Genomic DNA, 26,197 nt, shown 5'->3' with positions numbered 1-26,197 from the left:
TATCTCACTGTGGGACTTTGACTTGAGTAGAATAACTCAAGGAAGGAAAAACAAAGGAGACTATTAAGTAATTGCTGCTACCAATATTCTCTTGCTGTACTAGTTTTTGTTTTTGTGCCTGGGTCTTCATATGAAGCTGAAACTCCAATACTTTGGCCACCTGATGCGAAGAGCTGACTCATTTGAAAAGACCCTGATGCTGGGAAAGATTGAGAGCAGGAGGAGAAGGGGACGACAGAGGATGAGATGGTTGGATGGCATCACCGACTCAATGGACATGAATTTGGGTAAACTCCAGGAGTTGGTGATGGACAGGGAGGCCTGGTGTGCTGCGGTTCATGGGGTCACAAAGAGTCAGACACGACTGAGCGACTGAACTGAACTGAACTTCATATTTCCTTAGATTCTGTGAATCACACCGTGTACTTCACTCCTTCTATTTCACCTCCCAGCACATTTTTGTAATAATCCTGTTTTGCTTAAGTGAGCCAGAGTCATTTCTGTTCCTTGAAAACAAAGAATTCCAGTCAACACAGCAGTGTGCTCATCTATTGGGTATCTCTGGGCCTTTAAAAAATAACGATGTTTATTTACTTGGTAAAATCACACTTCACAAAATGCTGTCCCTCATTTGCTTAATCTTATTTGATCTTTCCAACTCTCCTGTAAAGTGTTCTGGACAGGTTAGTCTCATTTTATAGGAGAGAAAACTGAGTGTTGCTACTGCTAAGCAGCTTGCTCAAGGTCACATAGCTCATGAACATCCAGGTTTGTCTCATTCTAAAGTGTGTGTTTGTCCTTTGCTGGATGTAAGCATTTAATGCTGTCTTCTTACACAACAAACCCTCTGGGCCTTTTTCATGCTTTCTTTGCAAGTTTTCCATATTTACAATTCTCTTAAACCTTCATTGCCAAACTCAAGGGTTTTACCTCTTAAGGACCCATCTATCTACCACAGCAATTTCTCCTTTCTTTGATTCTAGACAATTTGCAGTATCCATACCCCCATTTAGAACTTGAAGTATTTTATACTTTTAATTGTCAAATACCAAGTTATTTCTATAAGCCAATTGGTAGATGAAACATAGCAACTTGTCTATAAATCCCCATGTGTACCAAAATGCTGTCTGTGGACAGAGTAAAAGTAACTTTCGCACATACATGGTTTTCAACTTTCTGTAGGAATTCCTGAGGTCAATAAATACAAATTTATTTTTAAAGGTCACCAAATTCATAGTAGATTTTAATTTATTTTCTTAACTAATAGATGCTGAAAAGACAACTACTTTCAGAGAAAAGGGATTGGGGTGTAAGGATTATATAAAAAAATTTTAATAAAAAGCTTAGAGTCCTAAGCTCTTAAAGGACAGGAAGTATGTCTTAGACCACTTTGAAACCCCTCAAAGGCCATTAGGAAATATTCAAGAAAGATTCTTCTAGCAAGATGGCAGAGTAGGAAGACCTTGAGCTCACCTCCTCCCATGGGCATATCAAATTATAACTGTTTACAGACCAACTATGAATGAGAATGGTATGAAGGCTAGAAGAAGAGATTTTTCAAAATGAAGGATATAATGAAGGAACCACAAGTTGTTGAGTAGGAGGTACAGAGATGTAGAGATGTAGTGATAGTCAAGATCCATACCTCCAGGTAAGAAACTCACAAATGGGAGAGTCACAATTGCAGAGGTTCTCCCCAGGAAGTAAGGGTCTGAGCCCCACATCAGGCTCCCCAGCCTGGGAGTTCTGCACCAGGAAGACAAGCCCAGAACATCTGGTTTTGAAGGCTAGTGGGGCTTGTGTATGGGAGAGCTGAAGGAAACAAAGACTTCATTCTTAAAAGGCACATGCAAAATCTCACACACTCCGAGACCCAGAACAAAGGCTGTCATTTGAAAGGAACCTGGATCAGACCAACTTACTAACCTTGGAGACCCCTCCAGGGTGGCAGGAGGTAACTGGGACTCCCTCTGTGAGAGGCTGGTGGCAGTCATTTTCAGAAGCTCATTCTACCATGAAGAGGCTGGTGTTGGCAACTGCAAGTTTGGAATCCTCTTTCTAGCCTCTTAGAGCTGGGACCTGGGCCCTGGCCCCTCATGGCAGAGGACACTGCTCTTAAAACTGCTTTTGTTGTATTCTATAGATTTTGAATCATTGTGTTCAAAAGCAATTTTAAGAGTAAAGCTATAGAGATACAAGCTTACTTCAGGAAACAAGAAAATTCTCAAAAAAACAACATAACCTTATACTTAAAGTAACAAGAAAAAGAAGAACAAACAAAGCTAAAAGTGAGTAGAAGAAAAGAAATAAATATCAGAGAGAAAATAAATAAAAGAGACTAAAAAAAAAAGAAAGAAATATCAATGAAATTAAGAGCTGGTTCTTTGAAAAGATAAAACTGATAAACCTTTAGCCAGACTCATCAAGAAAAAGAGAGAAAACTCAAATAAAATAAACCAGAAATGAAAGAAGCTATAGCTGACACCAAAGAAATACAAAGGATCAGAAGAGATTACTATGAACAATTATATGTCAATAAAATGGACAAGACATAAGAAATGGATAAACTCCTAGAAACATATAATCTCTCAAGACTGAGTCAGAAAGAAATACAAAATATAAACAGACCAATAACACTAGTGAAATTGAGTCAGTAGCCAAAAAACTACTTATAAGCCAAAGTCCAGGGCCAGATGACTTCACAGGTAAATTCTACTTTAGACACTTAAAGAAGAATTAACTTCTACACTTCTCAACTATTCCTAAAAATTGAAAAGAAATGCTTTCAAATTCATTTTATGACGCCAGCATCACCCTGATTCCAAAACCAAAGACACCACAAAAACATAACAGGCCAATATCAATGATAAATATAAATGGAAAAATCCTCAACAAAATATTAGCAAACCAAGTCTAACAATATATTAAAAAGATCATATACCATGATCAAGTGGGGTTTATTCCAGGGATGCAGGAATCATTCAATATCTTCAAATCAATGTGACATACCACACTAACAAACTGAAGAAGAAAAAATCATATGACCATCTCAATAGATGCAGAAAAATCTTTTGACAAAATTCAACATACTTTTATGGTAAAAACTCTCAACAAAGTGGGCATAGAGAGAAAACATCTAAACATAATACAGGTCATGTAAGACAAACCTGTAGCCAACATCATACTCAACAGTGAAAAGCTGAAATCATTTCCTCTAAGATCAGGAACTACACAAGAATGCCCACCATTACCACTTTTATTGGAAGTCCTAGCTATAGCAACAAGATATGAGAAAGGAGTAACAGGCATTGAAATAGGCAAGGAAGAAGTAAAACGTCACTATTTTTCAGATGACATAATACTGTCCATCAGATCAGATCAGATCAGTCACTCAGTCGTGTCCGACTCTTTGCAACCCCATGAATCGAAGCACGCCAGGCCTCCCTGTCCATCACCAACTCCCGGAGTTCACTCAGACTCACATCCATTGAGTCAGTGATGCCATCCAGCCATCTCATTCTCTGTCGTCCCCTTCTCCTCCTGCCCCCAAATCCTCCCAGCATCAGAGTCTTTTCCAATGAGTCAACTCTTCGCATGAGGTGGCCAAAGTACTGGAGTTTCAGCTTTAACATCATTCCTTCCAAAGAAATCCCAGGGCCGATCTCCTTCAGAATGGACTGGTTGGATCTCCTTGCAGTCCAAGGGACTCTCAAGAGTCTTCTCCAACACCACACTTCAAAAGCATCAACTCTTCAGCGCTCAGCCTTCTTCACAGTCCAACTCTCACATCCATACATGACCACAGGAAAAACCATAGCCTTGACTAGATGGACCTTTGTTGGCAAAGTAATGTCTCTGCTTTTGAATATGCTATCTCTGCTTTTTGAATATGCTAGTCATGGGGTCGCTATCTAGGTTGGTCAAAACTTTCCTTCCAAGGAGTAAGCGTCTTTTAATTTCATGGCTGCAGTCACCATCTGTAGTGATTTTGGAGCCCAGAAAAATAAAAAGTCTGACACTGTTTCCACTGTTTCCCCATCTATTTCCCATGAAGTGGTGGGACCGGATGCCATGATCTTCGTTTTCTGAATGTTGAGTTTTAAGCCAACTTTTTCACTCTTCACTTTCACTTTCATCAAGAGGCTTTTGAGTTCCTCTTCACTTTCTGCCATAAGGGTGGTGTCATCTGCATATCTGAGGTTATTGATATTTCTCCCGGCAATCTTGATTCCAGCTTGTGTTTCTTCCAGTCCAGCGTTTCTCATGATGTACTCTGCATATAAGTTAAATAAACAGGGTGACAATATACAGCCTTGATGTACTCCTTTTCCTATTTGGAACCAGTCTGTTGTTCCATGTCCAGTTCTAACTGTTGCTTCCTGACCTGCATACAAATTTCTCAAGAGGCAGATCAGGTGGTCTGGTATTCCCATCTCTTTCAGAATTTTCCACAATTTATTGAGATCCACACAGTCAAAGGCTTTGGCATAGTCAATAAAGCAGAAATAGATGTTTTTCTGGAACTCTCTTGCTTTTTCCATAGAAAATCCTAAAGATGTCACCAGAATAACTACTAGAACCCATCATTGAATTTCATGAAGTTGCAGGATACAAATTAATATGTAGAAACCTGTTGTATTTCTAAACATTAACAATGAACTATCTGAAAGAGAAATTAAGAAAACAATTTCATTTAACAACTGCATCAAAAAGAATCATACCTAGGAATAAATTTAAGGAGATTAAAGACTTATATTTGGGAAACTATAAGGCACTGATAAAAGAAATCGAAGACAACACAAACAAATGGAAAATACACAATTCTCATGGATTGGAAGAAATAATATTGTTAAAATGACCAGGCTACCCAGTGCAATTTATAGATTCAATGTAATCCCTATTAAAACACCAGTGTTAAATTTTATAGGACGTCTGTCTAGTCAAGGCTATGGTTTTTCCTGTGGTCATGTATGGATGTGAGAGTTGGACTGTGAAGAAGGCTGAGCGCCGAAGAATTGATGATTTTGAAGTGTGGTGTTGGAGAAGGCTCTTGAGAGTCCCTTGGACTGCAAGGAGATCCAACCAGTCCATTCTGAAGGAGATCGGCCCTGGGATTTCTTTGGAAGGAATGATGCTAAAGCTGAAACTCCAGTACTTTGGCCACCTCATGCGAAGAGTTGACTCATTGGAAAAGACTCTGATGCTGGGAGGGATTGGGGGCAGGAGGAGAAGGGGACGACAGAGGATGAGATGGCTGGATGGCATCACTGACTCGATGGACGTGAGTCTCAGTGAACTCCGGGAGTTGGTGATGGACAGGGAGGCCTGGCATGCTGCGATTCATGGGGTCTCAAAGAGTTGGACACGACTGAGTGACTGAACTGAACTGAACTGAGGACAAGTAATTCTAAGATTTGATTGGAAGTACAAATGACACAGAATAGCCAAAATAATGTTGAGAAGGAAGAAGAAAACTAGAAGTATCATACGCTCTGATTTAAAACTATACTACAGAGCTGCAGTCATCAAAACAGTATGCCACTGGCATAAAAACAGACACATAGATCCATGGAACAGAATAGAGAGACCAGAAATAAACTCATGCTTATATGGTCGATTAATCTATGACAGAGGAAGCAGGAATATATAATGGGGAAAGACAGTGTCTTTAGTAAATGGTGCTGGGAAAACTAGACAGCCACAAGTGAAATAAACTATACTATTTTATCACACTACATACAAAAATAAATTCAAAATGAATTAAAGACTTAAATGTAAGACCAGAAGAGATTACTATGAAGAATTATATGCCAATAAAACAGACACGACAGAAGAAATGGATAAACTCCTAGAAACATACAATCTCTTAAGATTGAGTCATAAAGCTCCTAGAAGAAAACATAGCCAGTATATTCTTTAGCATTAGTCTTAGCAGTACTATTTTGGATCTGGTTCCTCAGGAAAAAGAAATGAAAGCAAACTTCCAGTTACAAAATATATGAGCTATTGGGATGAAACATACAGTGTAGGGAGTAGAGTCATTAATAATGTAATATCTTTGTATGATGTCAGATGGTGTGGTGATCATTTTGTAATGCACAGAAATATCGAATCACTATGTTTTACACCAGAACTAACATAGTGTTATTGGTCAATTCTATTTTAACATCAGCTTACCAATCACACAAACTCATAGAAAAAGAAATCAGACTTATAGTTACCAGAGGTAGGAGGTGGGACAATTGAATGAAGGCAATAAACGGTACAAATATCCAGCTATAAGAGAAAGAAGTACTAAGCATGGAATGTACAATATGATTAACATTGCTGACATGAATTACCATTGCTGTATGTTATATATGAAAGTTGTTAAGACAGTAAGGTGTAAGAGTCCTCATCATAAGGAAAAACATATATTTTTAAAAATTTTGTATCTATATGAGATGATGGATGATCACTAAACTCATTGTGGTAATCATTCCATTTTGTGTGTCAGTCAAATCATTACACTCTACACACTAAACTGAAAAAAGTACTGTATGTCAACTATATCTCAATAAAACTCGAAGAAAAACAGAATAAAAAGCAAAAAATAAAGAGCTAAGTGCATTAAAAAATAAAGATTCTGTTAATTGAAGAAAGAGAAACAGCTAATTTATTTCCTCCAACACAGAATGCATTTATATATTGAGCTTTTATCATAAGCCAGAGATGTATGTGAAAAATAAGAGTTGAACTAGGGATCACCAAGTTTCTGTGATGCTCTCAGAGTGTGTTTTTATACAACCCTCAGGTTAGATGACTAGAAGAGCCACTCCCATTCCACACTGGGAGGGAGAATGACAAAGCAGCATCAGTAATTCATTTGTGTTCTCTGCGAGGACTCATGGGCTCACAGGGACTCTGCAAGGGCTGGGGGTTATGGGCTACACAAACCACATCAACCTGGGCAGCTACACAAGAGATACACTGCAACCTTAGAAGGGTACTACTTAAAGTGGTTAAATTTTTTTTTTTTTTTTTAAGCAAACTAGCTTGGATAAATGGCAGAATTAAATGTCCTTTATGCCCTAGCTGCTGAGTCAGGTGATAAAGATTTACCCCCTGGCATGCAAATTAGCCCTGTGATTGCTGAGAATTCTATCTGAAAACTAATGACATTTACCAGTGTTTGATAACCTTCCCGCTTCCTGGTCAGAGTTCTTTTCAAGATAACCTGCAACAGAGTGACTGGCAGATACTTTCGTCTCTAACTCTGGATGAAGATATGCTCTGCACGTACAAGCACCTAGGGCTCCCTGCCCGCTCCAGTGATTCCCACACAGAACAGGCTGGAGGGCTGTGGGAAAAGGACTCTTAAGAGTTCTTTACAGTCTATGTTCCCTTTTTTAAAGTGAATAAATTCTCTGGTTTTTATTCAGAGTTAAGATTAAATTTATTCTTGAAACCTTCCCATGACATTTTCCAACCAAAAAGGCATGGGTTTGGTGTGTGAAGCAAGTCCTGAAAAATGGATGATTTCTTCTGTTATTCCTCAAAGGAATCAATTGTTTGTGGAATTGTTAACAACTGTCTGTCTGATTCCCCCTTAGATCTGTATCTCTCTTATTTACACCTGGACCCCCAGAGTATATGACAGCACTTGGCACACAGAAGGCATCCAGTCAATATTTGGTGAACGAAAGCATGAATGCACGATGCTGGAAACACGGGCAGCTGCCACCAGATGGGCAGTGGTGCCTTAAGGGAGTGTTGCAAAGAAACTCTTTTCTGTACACATTTTTCTCGCTGTGGATAACTGAGATGCGAGAAAATGACATGAGATCCAAAATTCTGTACCTCATGTTTTGGGCAAAAGAGGTCACAAAGAAGAGAGTCTGAATTCCAGTTTGAGAAAGTCTATATTCAGTTATTCCCGGAAGACATGACCATAATGTATCATGTGTTGATTGAGTAAATGAATTTATTAAATGAAGCACAAAGAGGTATGTGCAGTGGTTGAGAGTGAGAAGACTGAAGTCTGTGGGAGCACAAAGAAAGGAGGGATTTGTCCCGGATACTTTGTAGAGAAGGCTGCCTGGCAGAAAAAGGGCAGACAGGAAAGGGCTTTCGGGGAAGAGAGAATGCCACTGGGAGCTTCAGGAGAGAGGACACCGGGCCCCTCTCCTTCAGCATAGATGAGCTTGGTTGTACCTAAGTTAGGCTTATCTAGCCCTGATGCAGAATAGATGCAATGACTATTTATTGCTGTGTGCTCAGTACTCTCTTGCCTCACAGGGCAGTTTCACCCACGAAGGTGAATTAGAGGATGCCAAGGACAGAATCCTTTGCCACTGGCCAAAGTGAATTGGTTGAGGGTTGTGCACACATGATTCCAGCCAGACTGATCACTCCTTCTCCCTGGCATGCTTTTCAAATTGGACAGCAGGGAAGGTCCCTAGTCCCTTCTGGGGGATGGGGCATAAAGGTAGATTTACTGGTACCAGTTTTTCTTTCACATGAAGGAAACTGGATTGAGAGATTAAAACCAAATGCAGAGAGAAATGCAAACATAAGAGATGAGGACAGTAGAGATGAATCAAAATTTCCAGTTCCACCTGAGTCTAAGGTGCATCTCATCCCATATCCTTCCAATAAGATCCCTTTTTGTCCAAGCTACTTCAAATTGGAGTTCTCTCACATGTAATCAGGAGTCTTGACTAATCCATATACTAGATTAGAATGTCTTTCCTTTGAGAAACTAAATACTTCTCACGTTGGCCTAAAATACCCACAATTATCCATACTGGTTAAGGCAGAGAAGGCCACTATTATCATATAAATATGTTATCATGGGGTATGGAGACAGTGGGAGGGAGAAAACCTTTAAGCTTTCATCTATTAACACCTTGAAAGAGAGTTTCAGTCGTGTCCAACTCTTTGTGACCCCATGGACTGTAGCCTGCCAGGCTCCTTCTGTCCATGGGATTCTCCAGGCAAGAATACTGGAGTGGGTTGCCATTCCCTTCTCCAGGGGATTTTCCTGACCCAGGGATTGAACCCAGGTCTCCCATATTGCAGGTGGATTCTTTACCATCTGAGTCACCAGGAAACACCTAAATGTGGTTATATCTTTCACACACAACCTAGCAGAGCTTCTTCATGAGGCCCCACAGAGATAAAAATGGAAAAAGAATGGTTAATAGAAATGTGCAAATAGTGCTTTTAACATTGGAAGGGGGGATCCTATGTCTGTGGTGTGTGTGTGTGTGTGTGTGTGTGGGTTGTGTGTGTGTACTCATGCCCTAGCAGGACTATGGAGGAGAGGGTCACCAAAAGGAAGTCTGAGGGCTGTAAAAATGAAAGTAACAGTTCTTTTGTAAGGTTGTGTCTGTCATAGTCAAATTAAGTATTATTATAAATAATTATAACTAAAACTTATTATGCTTCAATATTTTCATATATATAAAAATTATAATCACTTGAGAAATGGAAAATACACATAAAGGAATTTAAAATTTACTTTAGCCATGGGAAAAATAATCAGGTACATCAGAATTGAGCTCCATTTCTGTCTCCACACTGTATTTATTAGCTGGGTTATCTTTGATAAGATGCAATTTCTCTGAAATTGTTTCCTCATCTTGAAAATGTTGCCAATTCCACTTCTAATCCAATATTGACTGCCAACTATCAAAAGGGAGCTGTGTAGTACAGTGGTTAAGGACTTTGCTTGATGTGGTAGAAGGACTTATATGTTTAATATTGATGAGGTTGAACAAAATTTTCTAGCTCTGAATTTGAAGTATCAGTATAATTTCTGATGTATTTAATCTTTGAGTATAATTACTTTATAATGTTGCATTAGTTTCTGCTGTGCAATGAAGTGAATTAGATATATGCATACATATATCCCCCCCCTTTTGGATCTTCTTCACCCTCCAACACTTCCCTCTAGGTCATCACAGAGCACTGAGCTGAGCTCCCTGTGATATACAGCAACTTCCCACTAGCTATTTATTTTACACATGGTAGTGCACATATCAGAGAAGGCAATGGCACCCAGCTCCAGTACCCTTGCCTGGAAAATCCCATGGATGGAGGAGCCTGGTAGGCTGCAGTCCATGGGATCTCGAAGAGTCGGACACGACTGAGCAACTTCACTTTCCCTTTTCACTTTCCTTCATTGGAGAAGGAAATGGCAACCCACTCCAGTGTTCTTACCTGGAGGATCCCAGGGACGGGGGAGCCTGGTGGGCTGCCGTCTATGGGGTCGCACAGAGTCGGACACGACTGAAGTGACTTAGCAGCAGCAGCAGTACACATACATCAATCCTAATATCCCAATTTGTCCCACCATCTCCTTCCCTCCATGTCCATATGTTTCTATGTCTGCATCTCTATTCCTGCCCTGAAAAAAGGTTCATCTCTACCATTTTTCTAGATTTCATATATATATAAATATTCGTTAATATACTATATTTGTTTTTCTTTGACTTGCTTCACTCTGTATGACAGATTCTAAAAAAAAGTCCTAGTTCTGTTTACTTAAATGGCGTAGAAACAATGATCAATCTGATAGCAAAAAGTACCTCTAGTATGTACTTATCATGATTTCTAAATGCCATTTTCTATCAAAAAGGACCAGATCAATCTAAGACTACTGAGGTCATGGCCAAAGAACTTGGAAGCTAATTTGAAGAAGTTCCCACTGGCTAAAGGTGGGATAATCAATAAAGATAATATAACAACTGCACTGATTTGATATACATCAAATATGCTTAGATCCAAGAGTTCATATTGATATTAGAAAAGAAAATCTCATTGGTCAACTTTGCAGAATGTTTAGGAATCACCTCATTATTTTATTTTATTATTATTATTTTTTTTTTTCTATTAACTAAACGATAGACTTTATTTGGATTTCATGGATTTTTCCACTAATGTTCTTCTCTGTTTTTGTTTTTTTCCTCCAGGATCCAATCCAGGATACCATCTTGCCTAACCCTGACTATTTGGGAAAGGTAGTATCTGTCAGGTTTCTTCACTGTAACATTACTGTTTTTCCTTTCTATACCTTGCTTTTCTTTTTTTTTTTTTTTTTTTTTTTTTTCCTTTTTTTTTTTTTTAATTTTATTTTATTTTTAAACTTTACATAACTGTATTAGATTTGCCAAATATCAAAATGAATCCGCCACAGGTATACATGTGTTCCCCATCCTGAACCCTCCTCCCTCCTCCCTCCCCATTCCATCCCTCTGGGTCGTCCCAGTGCACCAGCCCCAAGCATCCAGTGTCGTGCATCGAACCTGGACTGGCAACTCATTTCATACATGATATTTTACATGTTTCAATGCCATTCTCCCAAATCTTCCCACCCTCTCCCTCTCCCACAGAGTCCATAAGACTGTTCTATACATCAGTGTCTCTTTTGCTGTCTCGTACACAGGGTTATTGTTACCATCTTTCTAAATTCCATATATATGCGTTAGTATACTGTATTGGTGTTTTTCTTTCTGGCTTACTTCACTCTGTATAATAGGCTCCAGTTTCATCCACCTCATTAGAACTGATTCAAATGTATTCTTTTTAATGGCTGAATAATACTCCATTGTGTATATGTACCACAGCTTTCTTATCCATTCATCTGCTGATGGACATCTAGGTTGCTTCCATGTCCTGGCTATTATAAACAGTGCTGCGATGAACATTGGGGTACTCGTGTCTCTTTCCCTTCTGGTTTTCTCAGTGTGTATGCCCAGCAGTGGGATTGCTGGATCATAAGGCATGTCTATTTCCAGGTTTTTAAGGAATCTCCACACTGTTCTCCATAGTGGCTGTACTAGTTTGCATTCCCACCAACAGTGTAAGAGGGTTCCCTTTTCTCCACACCCTCTCCAGCATTTATTACTTGTAGACTTTTGGATCGCAGCCATTCTGACTGGCGTGAAATGGTACCTCATAGTGGTTTTGATTTGCATTTCTCTGATAATGAGTGATGCTGAGCATCTTTTCATGTGTTTGTTAGCCATCTGTATGTCTTCTTTGGAGAAATGTCTATTTAGTTCTTTGGCCCATTTTTTGATTGGGTCATTTATTTTTCTGGAGTTGAGCTGTAGGACTTGCTTGTATATTCTCGAGATTAGTTGTTTGTCAGTTGCTTCATTTGCTATTATCTTCTCCCATTCTGAAGGCTGTCTTTTCACCTTGCTAATAGTTTCCTTTGATGTGCAGAAGCTTTTAAGGTTAATTAGGTCCCATTTGTTTATTTTTGCTTTTATTTCCAATATTCTGGGAGGTGGGTCATAGAGGATCCTGCTGTGATGTATGTCAGAGAGTGTTTTGCCTATGTTCTCCTCTAGGAGTTTTATAGTTTCTGGTCTTACGTTTAGATCTTTAATCCATTTTGAGTTTATTTTTGTGTATGGTGTTAGAAAGTGTTCTAGTTTCATTCTTTTACAAGTGGTTGACCAGAGTTCCCAGCACCACTTGTTAAAGAGATTGTCTTTAATCCATTGTATATTCTTGCCTCCTTTGTCGAAGATAAGGTGTCCATATGTGCGTGGATTTATCTCTGGGCTTTCTATTTTGTTCCATTGATCTATATTTCTGTCTTTGTGCCAGTACCATACTGTCTTGATAACTGTGGCTTTGTAGTAGAGCCTGAAGTCAGGTAGGTTGATTCCTCCAGTTCCATTCTTCTTTCTCAAGATCGCTTTGGCTATTCGAGGTTTTTTGTTTTTCCATACAAATTGTGAAATTATTTGTTCTAGCTCTGTGAAGAATGCTGTTGGTAGCTTGATAGGGATTGCATTGAATCTATAGATTGCTTTGGGTAGTATACTCATTTTCACTACATTGATTCTTCCAATCCATGAACATGGTATATTTCTCCATCTGTTAGTGTCCTCTTTGATTTCTTTCACCAGTGTTTTATAGTTTTCTATATATAGGTCTTTAGTTTCTTTAGGTAGATATATTCCTAAGTATTTTATTCTTTCCGTTGCAATGGTGAATGGAATTGTTTCCTTAATTTCTCTTTCTGTTTTCTCATTATTAGTGTATAGGAATGCAAGGGATTTCTGTGTGTTGATTTTATATCCTGCAACTTTACTATAGTCATTGATTAGTTCTAGTAATTTTCTGGTGGAGTCTTTAGGGTTTTCTATGTAGAGGATCATGTCATCTGCAAACAGTGAGAGCTTTACTTCTTCTTTTCCAATTTGGATTCCTTTTATTTCTTTTTCTGCTCTGATTGCTGTGGCCAAAACTTCCAAAACTATGTTGAATAGTAATGGTGAAAGTGGGCACCCTTGTCTTGTTCCTGACTTTAGAGGAAATGCTTTCAATTTTTCACCATTGAGGATAATGTTTGCTGTGGGTTTGTCATATATAGCTTTGATTATGTTGAGGTATGTTCCTTCTATTCCTGCTTTATGGAGAGTTTTTATCATAAATGGATGTTGAATTTTGTCAAAGGCTTTCTCTGCATCTATTGAGATAATCATATGGTTTTTATTTTTCAATTTGTTAATGTGGTGTATTACATTGATTGATTTGCGGATATTGAAGAATCCTTGCATCCCTGGGATAAAGCCCACTTGGTCATGGTGTATGATCTTTTTAATGTGTTGTTGGATTCTGTTTGCTAGAATTTTGTTAAGGATTTTTGCATCTATGTTCATCAGTGATATTGGCCTGTAGTTTTCTTTTTTTGTGGGATCTTTGTCAGGTTTTGGTATTAGGGTGATGGTGGCCTCATAGAATGAGTTTGGAAGTTTACCATCCTCTGCAATTTTCTGGAAGAGTTTGAGCAGGATAGGTGTTAGCTCTTCTCTAAATTTTTGGTAGAATTCAGCTGTGAAGCCGTCTGGACCTGGGCTTTTGTTTGCTGGAAGATTTTTTATTACAGTTTCAATTTCCGTGCTTGTGATGGGTCTGTTAAGATTTTCTATTTCTTCCTGATCGAGTTTTGGAAAGTTGTACTTTTCTAAGAATTTGTCCATTTCTTCCTCGTTGTCCATTTTATTGGCATATAATTGTTGATAGTAGTCTCTTATGATCCTTTGTATTTCTGTGTTGTCTGTTGTGATCTCTCCATTTTCATTTCTAATTTTATTGATTTGATTTTTCTCCCTTTGTTTCTTGATGAGTCTGGCTAATGGTTTGTCAATTTTATTTATCCTTTCAAAGAACCAGCTTTTGGCTTTGTTGATTTTTGCTATGGTCTCTTTTGTTTCTTTTGCATTTATTTCTGCTCTAATTTTTAAGATTTCTTTCCTTCTACTAACCCTGGGGTTCTTCATTTCTTCCTTTTCTAGTTGCTTTAGGTGTAGAGTTAGGTTATTTATTTGACTTTTTTCTTGTTTCTTGAGGTGTGCCTGTATTGCTATGAACTTTCCCCTTAGGACTGCTTTTACCGTGTCCCACAGGTTTTGGGTTGTTGTGTTTTCATTTTCATTTGTTTCTATGCAAATTTTGATTTCTTTTTTGATTTCTTCTGTGATTTGTTGGTTATTCAGCAGCGTGTTGTTCAGCCTCCATATGTTGGATTTTTTAATAGTTTTTCTCCTGTAATTGAGATCTAATCTTACTGCATTGTGGTCAGAAAAGATGCTTGGAATGATTTCTATTTTTTTGAATTTACCAAGGCTAGCTTTATGGCCCAGGATGTGATCTATCCTGGAGAAGGTTCCATGTGCGCTTGAGAAGAAGGTGAAATTCATTGTTTTGGGATGAAATGTCCTATAGATATCAATTAGGTCTAACTGGTCTATTGTATCGTTTAAAGTTTGTGTTTCCTTGTTAATTTTCTGTTTAGTTGATCTATCCATAGGTGTGAGTGGGGTATTAAAGTCTCCCACTATTATTGTGTTATTGTTAATTTCTCCTTTCATACTTGTTAGCATTTGTCTTACATACTGCGGTGCTCCCGTGTTGGGTGCATATATATTTATAATTGTTATATCTTCTTCTTGGATTGATCCTTTGATCATTATGTAGTGACCATCTTTGTCTCTTTTCACAGTCTTTGTTTTAAAGTCTATTTTATCTGATATGAGTATTGCTACTCCTGCTTTCTTTTGGTCCCTATTCGCATGGAAAATCTTTTTCCAGCCCTTCACTTTCAGTCTGTATGTGTCCCCTGTTTTGAGGTGGGTCTCTTGTAGACAACATATGCAGGGGTCTTGTTTTTGTATCCATTCAGCCAGTCTTTGTCTTTTGGTTGGGGCATTCAACCCATTTACGTTTAAGGTAATTACTGATAAGTATGACCCCGTTGCCATTTACTTTATTGTTTTGGGTTCGAATTTATACACAATTTTTGTGTTTCCTGTCTAGAGAATATCCTTTAGTATTTGTTGGAGAGCTGGTTTGGTGGTGCAGAATTCTCTCAGCTTTTGCTTGTCTGAAAAGCTTTTGATTTCTCCTTCATACTTGAATGAGATCCTTGCTGGGTACAATAATCTGGGCTGTAGGTTATTTTCTTTCATCATTTTAAGTATGTCTTGCCATTCCCTCCTGGCTTGAAGAGTTTCTATTGAAAGATCAGCTGTTATCCTTATGGGAATTCCCTTGTGTGTTATTTGTTGTTTTTCCCTTGCTGCTTTTAATATTTGTTCTTTGTGTTTGATCTTTGTTAATTTGATTACTATGTGTCTTGGGGTGTTTCGCCTTGGGTTTATCCTGTTTGGGACTCTCTGGGTTTCTTGGACTTGGGTGATTATTTCCTTCCCCATTTTAGGGAAGTTTTCAACTATTATCTCCTCAAGTATTTTCTCATGGTCTTTCTTTTTGTCTTCTTCTTCTGGGACCCCTATGATTCGAATGTTGTAGCGTTTAATATTGTCCTGGAGGTCTCTGAGATTGTCCTCATTTCTTTTAATTCGTTTTTCTTTTATCCTCTCTGATTCATTTATTTCTACCATTCTATCTTCTAATTCACTAATCCTATCTTCTGCCTCTGTTATTCTACTATTTGTTGCCTCCAGAGTGTTTTTAATTTCACTTATTGCATTATTCATTATATATTGACTCTTTTTTATTTCTTCTAAGTCCTTGTTAAACCTTTCTTGCATCTTCTCAATCCTTGCCTCCAGGCTATTTATCTGTGATTCCATTTTAATTTCAAGATTTTGGATCAATTTCACTATCATTATTCGGAATTCTTTATCAGGTAGATTCCCTATCTCTTCCTCTTTTGTTTGGTTTGGTGGGCATTTATCCTGTTCCTTTATCTGCTGGCTATTCCTCTGTCTCTTCATCTTGTTTAAATTGCTGAGTTTGGGGTGTCCTTTCTGTATTCTGGCAGTTTGTGGAGTTCTCTTTATTGTGGCGTTTCCTCGCTGTGTGTGGGTTTGTACAGGTGGCTTGTCAAGGTTTCCTGGTTAGGGAAGCTTGTGTTGATGTTCTGGTTGATGGAGCTGTATTTCTTCTCTCTGGAGTGTAATGAAATGTCCAGTAATGAGTTATGAGATGTCTATGGTTTTGGGGTGACTTTGGGCAGCCTGTATCTTGAAGCTCAGGGCTGTGTTCCTTTGTTGCTGGAGAATTTGCTTGTTATGTCTTTCCCTGAAACTTGTTGGCCCTTGTGTGGTGCTTGGTTTCAGTGTCGGTATGGAGGCGTTTGATGAGCTCCTGTCAATTAATGTTCCTTGGAGTCAGGAGTTCCCTGGAGTCAGGGATTGGACTTAAGCCTCCTACTTCCAGTTATCGGTCTTAATTTTACAGTAGTTTCAAAACTTCTCCTTCTATACAGCACCACTGATAAAACATCTACGTTAAAGATGAAAAGTTTCTCTACTGTGAGGGTCACTCAGAGAGGTTCACAGCATTACATGGAGAAGAGAAGAGGGAGGAGGGAGTTAGAGGTGACCCAAATGAGATGAGGTGGAATCAATAGTGGAGAGAGTGGGCTAGCCAGTAGTCACTTCCTTATGTGCACTCCACAACTGGACCACTCAGAGATGTTCACGGAGTTATACAGGGAAGAGAAGAAGGAGGCAGGAGACAGAGGTGGCCAGAAGGATAAAAGGGGGAAATGAAAAGGCGGGAGACAGATCCAGCCAGTAATCAGTTCCTTAAGTGTTCTCCACCGTCTGGAACACACAGAAATTCACAGAGTTGGGTAGAGTAGAGAGGGGTTAGGGAGGAGATACATCACCTCATTATTTTAAAACTGGTAAATAAAAGGAAACGGTCAAACACTTATCTTGCATTTAAAAAGTGGAAACAATGGCATATTTTATTTTCTTGGACTCCAAAATCACTGCAGATGGTGACTGTACCCATGAAATTAAAAGACACTCCTTAGAAGAAAAGCTAGACAGTGTATTAAAAAGCAGAGACATCACTTTGCCGACAAAGATCTGTATAGTCAAAGCTATGGTTTTTTCAGTAGTCAGGTACGGATGGGAGAGTTGGATCATAAAGAAGACTGAGAAATGAAGAATTGATGCTTTCGAACTGTGGTGCTGGGGGAAACTCTTGAGGACAGCAGGGAGTTCAAACCAGTCAATCCTAAAGGAAATCAACCCTGAATATTCATTGGAAGGACTGATGTTGAAGCTGAAGCTCCAATACTTTGGCCACCTAATGTGAAGGGCCAACTGGTTAGAAAAGACTCTGATGCTGGGAAACATTGAAAGCAGGAAAAGTGAAAGTGAAAGTGAAGTTGTTCAGTCATGTCCAACTCTTTGACACCCCATGGACTATAGCCTACCACGCTCCTCCATCCATGGGATTTTCCAGGCAAGAGTACTGGAGTGGGTTGCCATTTCCTTCTCCAGAGAATCTTCCTGACCCAGGGATTGAACCCGGGTCTCCCGTGTTGTAGGCAAATGCTTTACCATCTGAGCCACTGGGGAAGTTAAAAAAGCAGGAAAAGGGGATGACAGAAGATGAGATGGTTGGATGGCATGACTGACTCAATGGACATGAATTTGAGCAGGCTCCGAGAGATGGTGAAGGACAGGGAAGCCTGGCGTGCTGCAGTCCATGGGATTGCAAAGAGTTGGACAGGACTGAGCAACTGAACAACAACCTGAGGCGAAGCACTGACTCACTGGAAAAGACCCAGACCCTGGGAAAGATTGAGGACAGGAAGAGAAGGGGGCGACAGAAGATGAGATGGTTGGACAGCATCACTGACTCAATGGACATGAATTTGAGCAAACTCTGAGAGACAGTGGAGGACAGAGGAGCCTGGCATGCTCCAGTCCATGGAGTTGGAAAGAGTTGGACATGACTGAACAACAGCAACAACTGCACAGTAACCAAATATTTTTTAAATTAATTAATTAATTTTAACTGGAGGCTAACTACTTTACAATATTGTAGTGGTTTTGCCATACACTGACATGAATCAGCCATGGGAGTAACTGAATACTTCATGAGGGGAAATTCCTTTTTATACATGACTTAGGGTAATAGCATTTTGCAAATTCCATTGAGTTTATGGATGTAGACAATAATCATCAATGACTATTTACATTGAAAAAAGACAATTAGACATTTTGTGCCTTAAGATGGTAGCACATTTTTTCCCCTGTAATGTAATGTTGACATAAACACGCACACAAACGCAAGTCTAAACTGAGTCTGATTTAGGCACTAAATTCAACCACCAGTTTATAGAAATATAGTGGACAGAAAAATATTAAATGGAATCGCAAGGAGATCAGCAAAATCCAGACTATGGGAAATTTTACAGGGCAAACATCTTGGCTTATTCAACAGTAAAAACTAAATATGCAAGGGGGGGAAGAGAAAGCTGAGTAGAGAAACTATAAAGTAAAAGAGATTTAAGAAAGTAATCTGAGTATTTGACCTTATTTTGATCCTTGTTCAAGCAAACTGAAAATACTGAACACAGACTTAAAGTTGAGATTAAGGAATTATTGCCACTATTTTGGGCTTCCCAGGTGGCCCAGTGGTAAAGAATCTTCCTGCAGTGCAGGAGACACAAGAGATGTGGGTTTGATCCCTGGGTCAGAAAGATCCCCCAGAGAAGGAAATGGCAACCCACTCCAGTACTCTTGCTTGGGAAATCCCATGGACAGAGGAACCTGGTGGGTTACAGTTCATGGGGTTGCATAGAGTCAGACACGACTAGAGCATGGACACAGCAGCCACTATTTTAGGCATGACAAAGATGAAAGTGAAGTGAAAGTCGGTCAGTCATGAATCTTTAACATGGGCAATGAAAAAGATAAGCACAACTATTAATTACATTTATCAGTGATGCCCTAGGCCACTGCTTTCAAACTTTAATGTGCACATGAATCATCTGGAAATTCTTAAACTTCAGATTCTGGTTCAGTTTGGGGTGGGGCCTGAAATTTTGCATCTAACAAGCTTTTAGGCGATGCTGAAGAGGCTGGCTCCTGTCTACTTGGTTTCGTAAGTTCTGTGTCACTGGAAATGATCTCACAGACACTTCAGTAGGACTTTGGTCTTCAGTGGTTTGGATAAAAGATAACTAGGAAATTGCTCTGAAATACTAATTGGAAGAATTCATTTCTGATTCCTTGGCTTTGGTAAATGTTCTATCTACCCTGACTTGGTTGGTCCAAGTTGCATTCTGAGAAAAGGATTTTGAAACTAACTCTCTGGCAGCCTTGAGGATGACGTGTTGTGTCACAGAAGGAAGATCCTTTAGAGAAGCTCTTTCATGTTTATAATTTCTCTGAACCTAGACAGAAAAGGCAAGGATGAGCTGCCTAAGCTGTGATGATGGTTGGCCTCTGTGTCACTCTTCAGCTGACATGATCATGTGATTCCCCACAATGTAGATTAATATTTTCCTCAAGCTTCCATAGGAAGGAGAAAAATTATTGTGCCCCAAATAGTTCTGAGGTTAAATTAGTTTGGAAAGCTCAGAGTTAAAGAAAGATTAATGGACCTCCTCCCTCCAGGTCTTCTCTGAGATCTTGACATATTCTGGACAATGGAAACTCTAAGAGGGGTTGACAGGACATGGGCCACCCAATCAGATTTGACCATGGACCTTGTTTTTTAACAACTATCTCTTGAGATAGGGTTTGGCAGACTTCACCTTGAGAAATGCCGATCTGGGGAGCTGGGACAAAGTTTGTCTTACTGACTTTGAATTCACCGAACTCAGTGGTGAAAATGGGTGGAGGTATATGACGTAGAGTTGGGAGTTTCTAGAAATCTTTGCAATTAGTAAACACTCCCTTTTGAAAAGATAAACGTCTCATAGCCAATAGGAATAATAAGCTAACAGAAGACTTTAATTACTTAAATTTCCAAACAAACCACATTTGCAGGTTCAAAGTCTTCTCTGAGACAAGTGGTGCAATTTGCCTTTTCTGTACCCCCAGATTTTCATCGTCAGATGGAGTAGAAACAGCTACCTCACAGGGTGGTCACGAGGACAAAAGAAAATGGGCACAAAAATGCTAGCACATGTAAGATGTCTATAGGTGATGCCTTTATTTTCATTATTACAATAAGATTTTTTTGGAAGTAGCACCTGCCTTTTCTTATATAGATTTTTAAGGAAGTGGTTGTAGGTTCATATTATCATTTGGGAGAACATTTAAAAAATATGCATGCCCAGACCCCGTGAATTACAATTTGGTGATGATAAAGGGGAAGGATACATGTATATGTGAAAATGTTTCTCCCGGTGATGGCTATGATGCATCTGAAACACCTTCAGTGCATTTAAGGCAAATCTCTAAGTTGCGATCCCACCTCTCCTGCAGTAGTCCTGGTATATGGTCCTTGCAATAAAAGGTTTCTGTGGTTAAATAATTAGAAATGTTACAAACTAGAACCTTCCCTGACCCCTCCTCCTTGGGGGTTATTAAAGTATCTAAGAAGGTCTGCAATACACACTATTTGAAAACTTGGAACCTATTGTTGTCTGATCTTACTTGACAGGGCAATACGTATTTTTTCTTGCAACTCTCATGGACATCTTTGTTCAACATATTTGAGACATATTATACATAGAGTTAGAAGAGAATTCCATCCATATTCAGAAATCTTTTTGCATTAAAGACATAAGGGAGAAGCAAGACAGCAAAGAGCAGCTAAAATTCCTACTCCCCTGGGATCTAGCTAGGTCTGATTTTATCCTTCCTGCCACTTGTTACTTAAAAGTGGAAAGGAATATTGAAAATGATACATGTGTGCTTTCAAGTAGGCAACTCTGGGTAAAAGGTGAGTGAGAGTCAAAGGACCAGGGAAAGGAGCTACTACACATTTTAAAAGCTGAGACTGGACAAACTTGGCTTTGGATTGTGGTTCCAATACTTCCCAGCTAGATGACCTTGGACAAGTTATTTCACTTCTCTGTGCCTCATTTGCCTTATGTGTAAAAGGACTTTAAAAAGGTACATTAAAGCAGAAATATAGACAGAGGCATAGAGAACAAATGCATAAATACCAACGGGGAAGGGGGCGTGGGATTAACTATGTATAAAATAGATGACTGATGAGAACCGACTGTACAGCACAGGGAACTCTACTCAATGCACTGGGCTGACCTGAGTGGGAAGGAAATCCAAAAGGGAGGGGATATATGTATACATATAGCTGACTCACTTTACTGTACAGGAGATATTAACACAACATTGTAAAGCAATTATACTCCAATAAAGATTAATTTAAGAATGCATTATTAGTAGTACTATTATCACTGTTCTTAAAGAAATGGAAAAGCACACCAGCAAAGTGAGAGGGAGAGTCAGTTATTGAAACAGAATAGAGAATTCTGAAAACTTTCAAGATCAAACAGATCTTATACCCTTTACTAATGAATTTTATTTTTTTGCAAATCATTACATCAAGTATCCTAAGAGAAGTCAGGGTTAGAGTTTGAGAGATGTGATTAAATTGAGTTGGCTGGTTTATAGCAGTGGAGCGTGAATGACCCTTTCATCCAGCTCTTCATTCTGGTCAAATCCCAAACCTTCAGACTAATTAATACATAAGAAACAGCTTGGGGCTGCTGCCAACAACAAACAAAAGAAGTAAGTGGGTGAAGCAGCGACACCAGATAACTACCCAAGAATAAAAGGACTCAGGTTTGTGGGGAGGCTGTTGGGGTGGGCAGCCTGAAGGGAGATTTGTAAATGCATACAAGTTTTACCGCTCTGCTCCCAGAATTTAATTGAAAATTTGAATTTTTCACACTCAGTTTCAGTCAACACATATTGCCTATGAATGCCACTTATATTTACTGCCAACTATTTATTGGTCTCTTATTATGTGCCTAGCTTCATGCTAAGTAATTCATGTACCTATCATTTTATAACTGAGCAGGACTTTATGGGGCCATACTGGGGCCAACCCTTACCCCATACCCTCTGCTTTAGTTCCTTTCTGAAGTACCTAGATAATAGTTTCTGATGTACATTTCCTGAGTTGTTGACATGAAAGCCCCCACCAAATGGAAGATGTGAATTGCTTAATGACCATGAGGACATAGCCCCGAGGTCTACAGCACATACCCCAGGCAACTGTGGATTGATAACTCTTGTGACACTGCCCTATTATCTTACCACCAACCAATCAGAGAATTGTGCATGAGCTGATCACATACCCCGTCCCCCTTTCCTTACTTAGGCTTTAAAAATGCCATTTTGTTCTTTAAAAAACTAAAAATAGAACTATCACATGACCCAGCAATCCTATTACTGGGGACATACCCAGAGAAATGGAATATTTACAATGGAATATATACAATGGAATATTACTCAGCCATAAAGAGGAACAAAACTGGGTTATTTGCAGAGATGTGGATGCACTCAGAGACTGTCATACAGAGTGAAGTAAGAGAAAAACAAATACTGCGTATTAATACATCTATGTGGAATCTAGAAAAAACGGTATAGATGATCTTATTTGCAAAGCAGGCACAGAAAGCAAATGTATGGAAACCAATCAGGGAAGGGGTGGGTGGGATGAATTGGGGGATTGGGATTGACAAACACACTATTGATACTATGTATAAAATAGATAACTAATCAGAACCTATTGTATAGCACAGGGAACTTTACTCAGTGGTCTGCTCCTGCTGCTGCTGCTAAGTCGCGTCAGTCGTGTCTGACTCTGTGCGACCCCACAGGAGGGCAGCCCACCAGGCTCCCCTGTCCCTGGGATTCTCCAGGCAAGAACACAGCAGTGGGTTGCCATTTCCTTCTCCAACGCATGAAAGTGAAAAGTGAAAGTGAAGTTGCTCAGTCGTGTCCGACTCCTAGCGACCCCATGGACTGCAGCCTACCAGGCTCCTCCGTCCATGGGATTTTCCAGGCAAGAGAGCTTAAGTGGGGGGCCATTGCCTTCTCCAACTCAGTGGTCTATTGTGACCTAAATGAAAAGGAAATCCAAAAAAGAGGAGAAATATGTATATGTATAACTGATTCACTTTGTGGTACAGTAGAGACTAACACAACATTGTAGAGCATCTATACACCAATAAAAATTAACTAAAAAAAAATGTTATCTGGAAACCCATCAGGGAATTTGGGCCTTCTGAGCACTAGCTGTCGTGGACTACTTGTACGAAGCCTCAGAATAAATGCTGTGTTTTCCTTCACTATGACCCAGAGTCAGTAGATTGACTCTACAGCACATGGGCAAGCAGAATCAAGTTTGGTTCAGTAACAATTCAGTCCTCAGAAGCATGTTATAGAGAGGATACTATTTTTGTGTCCATTTTCCAGATGAGGGAATAAAGGGTGAGACAGTTAATAAATGGTAGGGTTGGGCTTTGAGTTCAGCTCTGCCAGACTCTAGACCCTGGGTTCTTAACCACAAAACGATCATGATTTCTCCATGATGTCCATGGTATTATACACATAAACAGGGATTAAATTAAAATGTTGATGATCATTCCCTGTTCTTAAAGAGATTTCAGTACTGTCATGAAGGTAAGACATTCAAAATGGAAAAACGATTCATGATACTTTGCTGCTTTTGTGCTGGTATCAAAGGGGTACTAGAAAAAATTCATAGAGGGAGAAATGGCTGGAGCTGATCTGGACAGAATGAGTGGGGATCGGATAAGCACAGAAAAGTGGTTTGGTCTCAAAAGTAACTGAGCAGATACTAGACTCCTTGGTTTAGAGCAAAGAGCAGTTTCTTCAACTGAACACACGGATCCCCTTTTAAGGACTCTGAGGGTTTCAGCAAGTTATTTACTTTCCCAAGCCTCAGTTTCCCCATCTGTGAGAAGGGGATGATATTTATCTTAGAGAGTTGCTGGAAAGACTGTGTGACTGCAGCCTTGAAATTAAAAGACACTTGCTCCTTGGAAGAAAAGCTATGACAAACCTAGACAGAGTACTAAAAAACAGAGACATCACTTTGCCAACAAAAGTCCATATAGTCAAAGCTATGGTTTTTCCAGTAGTCATGTATGGATGTCAGAGTTGGACCATAAAGAAGGCTGAGTGCCAAAGGGTTGATACTGTCAAACCATGGTGCTGAAGAAGACTCTTGAGAGTCCCGTGGACAGCAAGGAGATGAAACCAGTCGATCCTAAAGGAAATCAACCCTGAATATTCATTGTAAGGACTGATGCCGAAGCTCCAATACTTTGGCCACCTGATGCGAAGTGCTGACTCATTGGAAAAGACTTTGATGCTGGGAAAGATTGAGGGCAGGAGGAGAAGGGGCTGAGAGAGGATGAGATAGTGGGATGGCATCACCAACTCAATGGACATGAATTTGAGCAAACTCTGAAGGATACGAATCCTGGTGTGGACCCTGGTGTGCTGTAGACCATGGGGTCAGAAAGAATCGGGCATGAATCAGTGACTGAAAACAACAACAAAATGCTTGGGAAAGGAGGCATCTACTACCTTCTCCTCTACCCACCAGATTGAATCCAATTTCCAAGTAGAGTTGGCTGACATCTTCCCCTGGCCCTCCAGTTAAAGACCTTATCTTAGAAAGAGCCCTACCTGCTGTGAGAAGCCCTTCACAACCCGCCTCTGTTTGAGGTTGGTCTCTCCATCCAAGTTGGCAGTTTCCAGATGGCAGACCCCACTGGGGTCCGAGGAGAAGAGGAGGAGTATATCGGCTGGGATGATCTCGTTGCACTGCATCTGGATGAAGTCCCCCACATGTACATCCTTCCAGCACTTCTGCACGTAGCTCTGCTCTTTCCTGGGGTGGGAGAAAGACAGGGGTCAGAGCGTATGTTAAGGTTCTCAGAACATAAATGAATGAATGGAACAAGTCCCCCTCCCTGTATCTAATATCCCCCAATCAACTTGTCACAAGACTGCTCCATATTATATGTGCCCCAAATGACCACTAGCATCATCTCTAGAAAAGCTAAGCATGATCTATAGTATCCAACTAGTAAAGATCTCTCCTGATGACCGTGTGGAGTTTTGACTGACTGCTGGCTCTTGACTGGTTGCTATGCTCAGCCCTTGCATCCTGGCAGGAGAAAATATTTAAAGGAGAATGTGACCATATATTCATATTAACATCATATTCTTTATAAACTTCACTTCCCAGAATACCCAGTTATCACTGAGGAAAGCAGGGCCATAAAATACTGGAGAATAGGACATATGGCTTCTGGTTATAGGTGGAGAGTGGCATTAGAAAAGTGAGAATATAGCCCACTGTCTAGGAAGATCTGAAGGGTGCTGAAACAGGGAATTAGGGAGACGGCACCAGGAACATTGACAGGATTGGCCCCACACTGATCACAGAGTCAGAGGGCTAAAGAAGTCTGAGAAATGATGCACTTGCTCTCCCCATCCAGTTTATCAGAGCTTACACAATGATCGGGGCAGCAACAACTGTGAATCTAGCATTTCTACCATGCCAAACACTGGTATAAATTAATACTTCATTTGCTTACATAATAATCTACTGAAGAAGATATTATTATACCCATTTCACAAAGAGGGAATGGAGGGTTTAGAAGAAATTTCCCAAAGTTTTACAAAAACAGAGCTGGACCCTGAGTCTGGGTCCACCTTGACCCCAAACCCAGTTTTCACTGCTGCACAGGTATCCTACCTCCTCGAAGACCTTCCCCTCTTTCTTCTCCAGTGAAATGGCAGCATCAGCTATTATACCCCTAGCAAAAAGACTTGTTATTCCCCAAGGCAATACATTTCATTTCCAAGAGCCCTCATTTTACAAATTCTTCCTTCTGATTAACCAAATATTGAACTCATTCCATTCTCCCAGGCAATCTGATTTATTCCGTCTCCTA

General features: G+C 39.7%; 1 protein-coding gene across 6 annotated transcripts in view; it reads right to left on the bottom strand.

Moving 5' to 3' along the window:
• ATP10B (ATPase phospholipid transporting 10B (putative)) overlaps nt 1-26,197 on the bottom strand; it is a 392,801-nt gene that overhangs the window by 91,778 nt on the left and 274,826 nt on the right. For all 6 annotated transcript variants that reach the window (XM_044947366.1, XM_044947364.2, XM_044947367.1 and 3 more), the window contains one exon: nt 24,921-25,125. In XM_044947366.1, coding sequence (XP_044803301.1) covers nt 24,921-25,125 — 205 coding nt within the window. The remainder of the gene's footprint in view (nt 1-24,920; nt 25,126-26,197) is intronic.

This window comes from Bubalus bubalis, chromosome 9, assembly GCF_019923935.1.
Source record: "Bubalus bubalis isolate 160015118507 breed Murrah chromosome 9, NDDB_SH_1, whole genome shotgun sequence".
NCBI classification, from domain to species: domain Eukaryota; kingdom Metazoa; phylum Chordata; class Mammalia; order Artiodactyla; family Bovidae; genus Bubalus; species Bubalus bubalis.
Note: the sequence above shows the minus strand (reverse complement) of the source record. Positions and strands in the feature narration are given on the sequence as shown.